General features: G+C 45.2%; 1 protein-coding gene across 1 annotated transcript in view; it reads right to left on the bottom strand.

Moving 5' to 3' along the window:
- The window catches only part of ADAM9 (ADAM metallopeptidase domain 9), a 28100-nt gene that overhangs the window by 2093 nt on the left and 16872 nt on the right, over positions 1 to 9135 (bottom strand). The window contains exons 12-21 of the mRNA XM_058820356.1: positions 8829 to 9000; positions 8630 to 8722; positions 7716 to 7911; positions 5927 to 6032; positions 5318 to 5507; positions 4552 to 4632; positions 4001 to 4106; positions 2526 to 2664; positions 1907 to 2009; positions 1151 to 1278 (exon numbers count right to left, since the gene is read on the bottom strand). Coding sequence (XP_058676339.1) covers positions 1151 to 1278; positions 1907 to 2009; positions 2526 to 2664; positions 4001 to 4106; positions 4552 to 4632; positions 5318 to 5507; positions 5927 to 6032; positions 7716 to 7911; positions 8630 to 8722; positions 8829 to 9000 — 1314 coding nt within the window. The remainder of the gene's footprint in view (positions 1 to 1150; positions 1279 to 1906; positions 2010 to 2525; positions 2665 to 4000; positions 4107 to 4551; positions 4633 to 5317; positions 5508 to 5926; positions 6033 to 7715; positions 7912 to 8629; positions 8723 to 8828; positions 9001 to 9135) is intronic.

The following is a 9135-nucleotide window of genomic DNA, read 5'->3' as shown; positions in this document are numbered from 1 at the left end:
GGGAACCCCCAACGAGGGGAGAGAATGATGCATCTGACTCCATCTTATCAGAAGAGATGCATCTGACTCCATCTTTTTAGAAGGCTAATTAATTATTTTATTATACTATATTATTCTATGTTGCATAGTATATATTATTCTATACTATATATATTATTCTATACTATATATGTTATTCTATACTATATTACATCTAAATTGAATCTGCCAGGCACTCAACTCTGCTCACACTGCACAGAATCTCATGACTGTCCTGACACACACACTTGGCCCTGACAGGCCAAGGAAACAAAACACCATCATTTTGGGTAAACAATCTCCATGTTGCATTCTACTTTTGCACAGAACAGGCACAGCAAATGAGATTAAGAATATTCTTAGAAAGAATTGTGCCTTGCTTTTCTCTGGGAAGAGAAATGTGGGGCTACACACTTGGCACTGATAGTCCAAGGAAACAAAACTCCATCACTGTGGGGAAACAATCTCCATATTGCATTCTACTTTTGTCGTAGAAAAACAATAAGAATTGTTTTTTCTTTCTCTGAGGTCCAAAGAACATGAAACCCAGGAATATTTTTGGGAAGAATTGTGCCTTGCTTTTCTCTGGGAAGAGAAATGTGGCCACCACACTCACCTTTTCTCTAAAATTCTCTGCAGAACCCCCCAGCCCAAGAGCCCCCCAACATGAGCTACATTAGGATGCTCCCACTCAGGCACTGGCACGTGCTGGGTCTGTGTGTGACACAGCACAGCACTGCATCTCACAAGCACAACTCAGAAGTAAGATGAAACACACAGGAAAACTTCCTGCTCAAATTTAAGAGAAATGGCTTTGCACTTGGCCATAGCATTCACAAATCAGCACAATGACAGATTTGTGAGTGATTTGCTTTTAAGCTGACTATTTTACCAGGCCTTTCATCCACCTGCTGGGCTAATCTGCCTGCACAGCCATGCTCTGAGCCTCATCCATCACCACACAGCCACGACAGCGCACCATGAACGCGCTGCCTTCCGGGGTGAAGTGAAGGAGAAACTTCTCCTGGTGAAAAATCAGCCTCCATCACACACAACACACGATGGAACACCCCAGGAGTGACAGCCAGGACAAGAAATGCCATCAGTGCCCCTGCCAGGGGGCTGCACTGACCTGCTGGGCACCCTCGGTGGCTGCTGCACTGGGTACTGCGGTGGGGAGTAGTAGGGCTGGTGGAAAGCCTGCTGGGGGTGCTGGTTAACTGGGTAAGCTGGCACAGGAAAGGTGTTGGGATGCATATCCTGCAAAAAATAACACAAAGAGAATGGTCACCAATTGCACGTAGGGAATCGAAATATTTATGTCACGGAATCGAAATATTTACGTCACGGAATTGAAACATTTGCGTCACTAAATAAGTGATGTTCAAGAACACTTGCAAAGCAGCTTGGCAGTATCAGAGGAGCTCTTTCCTCTGAGAAACTCAGCAGGAAGAAGCAACAGCAGTCTGGAAACTGCTGGATTGTGAAAAATACAGAAAGGCTGATCACAACAGCTGGATTTCTGTATTTTGAAAAACACAGCAAGGCTGATCACAACAGCCCTTGGTTTGCTCTGGGAGAGTGTTCTGGCTGTTTGTGGCTTTCAGAGGACAACTGCTCTGACAAGGAGAGAGGGCTGGGCATCTGTGATGAGGAAAAGGAGCAGCAAAGCAGGTAAACCAAGCACATTCTGGGACAGCACTTAAACTGGGAAACTGAGGAGCCCCCCACAGAACAAATATTCTCTCTGCTTTTTATCGAGGAGAAACAATTTTCAGAAGTGAAGAAGTAACTTTAGAGCTTTTATTAGGGCAAAAGTTAGAGCAACTGCCTTCATGTCTTTACTTGAGAGGAACAAATAGAGTAAGGGAAGGTGGCTGGTTCCTACCATGGGCACAGCTCTTGGAGGATAAGGCATGCCACGGGAGAAGCCTCTTGGCTGGTAATCCCTGGGCTCAGTGTCTGGCCGAGGAGGAGGTGACTGAAGTGACCTGAAATCCAATGGATATGGGCTGTGTGAGCACATAACCCAGACACAAACCCTGCACAGGCTGGGAACACAGTATAAATCCAGCTCAGGTTCACAGTGCCTATCTTAGCACATATCAAGCGTGAGAAAGATAATATTTAATATTACAATATGAATATTTACAATATTAATTGAAAATAATATTAATATTTACAAATCTAATAAATAAAAACAACCTTTTTTCAGTTCAAGACTCTGGCAGCTTCCCTTTGCCCCTCTATAAAAAGATCAGACACGAAAATATAAAGCTCTATCATCAATGCACAAGAATAAACATAATAATAAAGAGAAAACTCTCTGCTCTCTTGATTTGGGATGGATTTATCTATTCAGTCATTGCCAGAGGGAACCTGCATGTGCCATTGACATCCTGGGACTGGGAAATGCCTCCACATTTGGCATGACTGGTGTAAACAACCATGCACGGATTTTGCCCTGTTCCAGGGCACAGGAGAAGGCAGAAAGGAGAAGCACTCACGAGTGGCAGCGGGACATCAGCCTCCTGCAGCTCCTCTTCAGCCTGTCCCTCTTGGCAAAGGCCAGAGCAGCAGCCACGAGCAGGGGCAGCACCAGGAAGAAGAACACCAGGAGCCCATTGCGCAGGGAGGTGTCTTTGTCTGAGGGTACAAAACCACAGGGGAGAAATAAATATTCTCTGCTTAGGTAGGAATGGTTCTGTAACTGCTTTCTATTCTTCATAGACAAAACCCCAAAGAATCCAATAAGACAGGTGCCCAAATAGATCCTTTCTGTTTATCTGTTAGAGCTGACACTCTGGGCTGCAGGAGCACATTGAATTATGAGATCAATCCTCATTTTTCATGGCTGTAATGTTTCATTACTAAAGATTTTATAAGAGAGGAAAACAGAGCTTCTGCCTTTTGGGCTGATGTTGAATCTACCTCTTCTCCAGCCACTGTTTGCTGTAGACAAAGAACTTGGGCTCTTCATTTTGACATTTTTATACGCAGCAATTTCTCCCCTGCAGGCTGTACCAAAACAGCCTTTCCCTTTTTCTGGCTGATGATTTGAGGGATCTGCCTGAGCTCCAGTGTGCTTCTCCAGCCTGTTATTGCATCAGAGTCCCTAGCCTTCCAAAAGCCACACCAGCTTATGAAAAAGTCTTCAGGATCATCCTGCAGCCCACAGAAGTTACACCAACCCCATCTTTATATACTCCACATGGACACAGCAAATTTTCTCCAGATTAGTGTTCACAGGGGTCCAAGGATGAGGGAGGAGATGAGGATCTGACTCCATGTTTCAGAAAGCTTGATTTGTTATTTTATGATATATATTATGTTAAAACTATACTAAAAGAATAGAAGAAAGGATTTAATCAGAAGGCTGGCTAAGAATAGGAAAAGAAAGAATGAATAACAAAGGCTTGTGTCTTGGACAGAGAGTCTGAGCCAGCTGACTGTGACTGGCCATTAATTAGAAACAACCACATGAGACCAATCCCAGATGCACCTGTTGCATTCCACAGCAGCAGATAACCATTGTTTACATTCTGTTCCTGAGGCTTCTCAGCTTCTCAGGAGGAAAAATCCTAAGGAAAGGATTTTTCAGAAAATATCATGGCTACAGATTAGAGCTTGGCTCTGGCTTCCTATTTCACCTTCAAACCCTCAGTGAGCAGAGCAAGCTTCCAGCTCTGTCATTTGATTTTTCTTGTGCAGGAATCATGTTTCCCTTCCCTGAAGCTTCCCTTCCAAGCCTGGATACAGGGAAATCCAAGAGGACCTTTGTTCTGAGGTGGCAGAAATCACCTGAACTAAACCAGATCCTTACAGATCCCTAGCCCAGCACCCCGGGACAGAAGTGCAACACCTTGAGCACAAAACCTCTGGCAGAATTCTTTGCCAGTGAAACCCAGAGGTGCCTGGGGTCACCAACACGTGGGGCTGCCCTGGAGCACCCAGCCCCAGCCCAGCTCCCACAGCCACTTGCCATTGTAGGGAGGGCCACTGTCCACGCTGCCCCCGTAGCCTTTGGACTCACAGAAAGGAGGAGCCCAGCCTGCTTCACAGTGGCAGTTCCTGTTGTTGTTGCACACCTGTATGCCAAAACACAAATACTCCACTCAGTCACCTCCATTTCTGGGCATTTCAATCTGCTTGCAGCAGCCATGACCTGTTCTGTCCTTTGTTGCTCAGCCTGGAGACTTTTACCCAGTTCCTCCACAGCCCTTGGCCAGGCATCCCAAGATTTCACATGACTGAGCACACACAGCACTGCTCAGGAAGAGCTTCCAAGGATTAGCTATGCCAACAGCTTACACACCATGGCTTTTACTTGTTTGGTTTTTTTTTTTCTTTGTGAGATGCAGAGTCAAATTTCATTAGTAATACTGGAACTGGGAATTCTTGCCTGGCAGAGAGTTGTGTCAAAGATTTTTTTGACACTGCTACAGGTTCTCTTGCCTAGAGGCATTTTATAGAGAGTTTTACAGTTGACAAAACAGAAAATAAAGTTACTGATCACTTCTCTTCCCTGCTTACCCCATGGCCATGGCACTGCTTCTCCACATCACAGTCGTAGTTCAGGACAGAGGCACTCACACACTGGAAGTGCCTGCAGATCTGGGGAGCAGAAATGCACACAGATGAGGGATGATGGCATTTCAGTGCCCCCTTGCCTGCCCAGATCCCTGCTCCTAAGCTGTGCTTGCTGACACAAAGCCTCACACACTCTCAGTGATAATTCCAAACTCTGCACAAACTCTGCTCCACAAAAGGCCCCTCAGCATGGGGCTGAGCTGGCACTGGAGCCTTTTGTCTCCAGTCTGAATGTAAAGGAACAGCAATTAAATTGTGCCCAGTAAGGACATGTGGAATGCACATTCCTCTGCTAGGGCTAAGCTTCTGCACTCTTTAGTTTAGTTGGATTTTAATTGAAAGTTGTCTTCCAGGCATTTGTGAGGGCCTGGCTCTTCCTGCTCATTGACAGAGCAAAGTTTCTGGCTCTCAATGAACTCAATTTCTTACGCTTCACCTCCAAATGAAAGGCTCATTAAAGGTTTGGTGCACAGGCAGTGCAGTACTGGGCAGTGGGGGCAATCAGTGGACTCATGTCATTTTATATTAATTACAGGCATCCAAAAATAACAATCATAACTATCCATGAAACAGTGCAGCTGAAAATTTTAACTACAGGCATCCAAAAATAATGGTCAGAACTATTCGTGAAACAGTGCAGCTGAAAATTTTATTCCCATGAATACCCTAAATTATTACATTAGGAGAGCATTTTAAAAATTTTTATTACCTTTCCATTACCACACTTGGTGCCTTCATTCACCATTCCTGGGTCTGGGACATCAGAGCCCAGCTGGAAATCCACTCCCCAGCACGTCTGATGGGTGCCTCTGATGGGAGTTTGGATAATAGCAGGCTTGATTCCAAACACAGGCATAGCTTTCACATTTTCACACTGCAGCTTCCCACACATGGCATTCCTACAACAGCAACACAGGAACACTGTAGTGACACTTGAATTTATTCTGAGAACCACACTACCATGTGCTTGATGCCATCTTTCATTTCTACTGGAAGATGCTACTTGAAAACAAAATTGAGGCAACTTGACAAATAAAACTGAACTGGGCTTCATTCCAGTGCTGCAAGAGTAGTTTATCCCTGCTTTCTGTAAGCTGTTGGAATCTCTACATTTAGGAAAACATGATGATTTGCTTCTCATCTTGCCATATGTGATCACTTAGGGAAAGCACAATCCTTGACAGGAGATGTGGAACACCCTCTCCTCAGCACAGCCCTGCATCCCCCCCTACAACATCCCAAACTGACACCACAGCACCCAAACACAGATCCCCAACCCTTTATTTCAGCACTTCCCAACGCGCTGGGCTCCACTCACCAGCTGGAACATTTCTTGTAGTCATGGCCATGGAAACCACAGTTGCCAAATCTGTCCCCCTTGGAATTCACTTCAGCAAAGCAAATGTTGGGGGCTGCTTTGGCTTCTGCAAACAAGAGCCCATCCCCAGAGAGAGGAGCCACGTTACCCAGGCACAGAGACATCTCCCACAGGATCTCCTGTACCCACAGCAACCACCCTGCTACACCAAGTGTTTGCACGAGCTTAGCAACTTGGGCAAAACACTAAAGAAGCTATAATGTCAGAATTACAAGGTTCCAAGTTTAAAAACTGAGAAAAACAGTTCCTTAACCTGATATTTTTTGATATTTCTTTACAGACCTATAGAGCAGAAACCACACTGTACCAAAAATGATAAGTGCAACAAAATTATGGCTTGTATCCCCAGCACAAAACTAAATGTAACACAGGAAGAATGCAGGACCATGATGCTAAGCCATTACTACCACTGCTCCAAACACTCTGCCAAAGCCAGCTGGTCTCTGTTAGTGACAAGCAAATAAATATATTTTAAATAAATTTAGTGTATTTATAGGAATGTGCCCCCTGTGGACAGACTGACAAAACTTTCCTTTGTTTTTTTAAAAAGAAATAAGCTTAGAAGTTTTTCTCTTCAATGAGGTGAAAAGGCATCTCATAAGACTTAGGGGACCTCACCTGAAACTTAAAGATAGCTAATTGGATAAGAGCCAAAAAGTTTTGTTTGGCCAATTTACTAGAAAAAGAAGAGAAGAAAGAAACAAATTGCTTTTGTGAGGTTTTTACCAGGAGCAGGAGGACCTCTTGCACCTGAATCAGTTTTTCTCTATAAAGAGTTTTGTTATTTTACCTTTTATTAAAACCCTTTTGTTTCCACCAAAAGCCATCCTGCTGATTTTATACCTTCTGAGGTAGCTGAGCTATCCTGGGTGTGAAATAAATCTCCAAGAGCTTGAGGAGACCCATACTTGATGTATTCTTTAGTTGCATCTCTTAGACTGCAACATGTGCCCTTCCTTATTGGAGCCAAAGATGTCCTGGCATTGAGCTTTTTCTCTGTAAAAAGTTTTGTTATTTTGCCTTTCAATAAAACCTTTTTGTTTCTAACACTACCACAGAAGCCACCCTGCTGATTTTATACCTTCTGAGGTAGCAGAGCTGTCTGCAGAGCTGTCTGCAGAGCTGTAGCAGGGTGCGAAATAGACCTCCAAGAGCTTGTGAGACCTGGCTGGAGGAAACCAATATTTTAAGTATTCTTTAGTTACACCTCTTAGAAAGATTGTAACATGTGCCCTTCCTTACTGGAGCCAAAGATGTCCTGGCATTGAGCTTTTTCTCTGTAAAAAGTTTTGTTATTTTGCCTTTTAATAAAACCCTTTTGTTTCCAACAAAAGCCATCCTCCTGATTTTATGCCTTCTGAGGTAGCTGAGCTATCTTGGGTGTGGAATAGATCTCCAAGAGCTTGTAACACCTGGCTTGAGGCGACCAATATTTCATGTATTCTTTAGTTACACCCCTTGGAAAGACTGTAACCCTGTGGCATTCCTTACTGGAGCCAAAGATGTCCTGGCACTGAGCTTTTTATCTGTAAAGAATTTTGTTATTTTGCCTTTTAATAAAACCTTCTTGTTTCCAACAAAATCCATCCTGCTGATTTTATGCCTTCTGAGGTAGCTGAGCTGTCTTGGGTGTGGAATAGACCTCCAAGAGCTTTTGAGACCTGGCTGGAGGAGACCAATATTTTAAGTACTCTTTAGTTACACCTCTTAGAAAGACTGTAACCCTTACTGGAGCCAAAGATGTCCTGGCACTGGGCATCGTAGTACTGGCACACGCCGTTGTAGCAGTAAGCCTCCTGGTTGTGGCAGGGGTGCCCGTTCTGCACGGTGAAATCTGGCTGGCAGAACTGGGAAGTGCCATTGCAGTACTCAGGGAGGTCACACTCGTTGGTGCTGGCACGACACTCTGTGCCTCCAGGGAGCAGCTGAGCAGAGAGGGGAGGGAGAATTGTGTTAGGAAAGAGGGGTCTCACAGCAGAGAGTGGCGCTGCACCTGAGCAGGGACTGATCTGAATTCTGATCTGCGTGTCCTCATGGGCCAGGTGTGAGAAACAACTGCTCGCTTTGGAAGTTTAAAGAGGTTTATTAAACCTTAACAAAAATACAACATCAGGAAAAAGCTGCAGCACTGGGAACTGCCCCTCGTGGATACCACGACTTCAAGATGGATGCTCAGTGTTTTATACCCCCGGGGGCTGCATCAGCCAGCCCTGGCCCTTCCCAAAGTCTGTCACTCAGCTCTTCTGTGCCATTTATCAGTGCAAACTGCTTTGTAACTGGATTGGAGGGCAGGTGTTGCCATGCTGCACCCCCTAAGCACCCCCAAGCTTTGCCATTGCCACCTGCCCCAGGTAAGGGACACGTGTGTAGCCTTCTTTGTACCTGTCCTAGACAGCCCAGGCTGTCTGATGGTCACAATACAGGTGGAAAAGGAACTATGGGGAGAACAGAGGACATCTAAACTACAATAACATAACTGTACATCACTAAAGCTTTTCTTAATATTCACACAATAGTTATCTTTCAACTGAGAGAGCCAATCATCTCATTATCCATCTATGACACAGGACAACTCCCTCTCACAGATGCACTAAGCCAACACTCTCCTTTTCTCAGCCTCCTACCACCACCCCAGTTTCCTACCTGGCAGTTTTTGCAGCAGTCCCCATAAGCACATTCAGCACCAGATCGGAGCCTGCAGGTTCCTGGCTCACAGCATGGATCGTTCTCACATTCCTGAGGACACAAGGGCTGTGAATGTCACAAAATCTCCTCCTCTGTCACAAACAGTCCCCTCTGAGCAGGGGCACTGCTGGGATAAGTTACACACGCAGCCACAAACCTTCGGAGAGCCACAGTCACACTCCTCCCCAGCATCCACCAGCTTGTTCCCACAGTAAGGGACACTGTAGGTCTCATCAGGCTTTGGGACGTTGAGCAGGCAGCTCCCACCTTTGTTGAGTGTCAGCTTCTCAAAATCTTCTGCACTGCAGCTGCTGAAGTTCCTGGATCCCCTGCAATGGACAAAATGAGCTGAGCTTTACACTGAGCCAAGCCAGCAGAACAGGGGGACATTTGCATCCTCCATCACAAGCACAGGACTCTTTGCAAGGGGAATTTGAAGGCGAAAGTAATCCACAAAAAAAAAA

Source organism: Ammospiza caudacuta, chromosome 26, assembly GCF_027887145.1.
Source record: "Ammospiza caudacuta isolate bAmmCau1 chromosome 26, bAmmCau1.pri, whole genome shotgun sequence".
Classification (NCBI taxonomy): Eukaryota; Metazoa; Chordata; class Aves; order Passeriformes; family Passerellidae; genus Ammospiza; species Ammospiza caudacuta.
The sequence above is the reverse complement of the archived record's forward strand: the minus strand, read 5'-3'. Positions and strand labels throughout refer to the sequence as shown.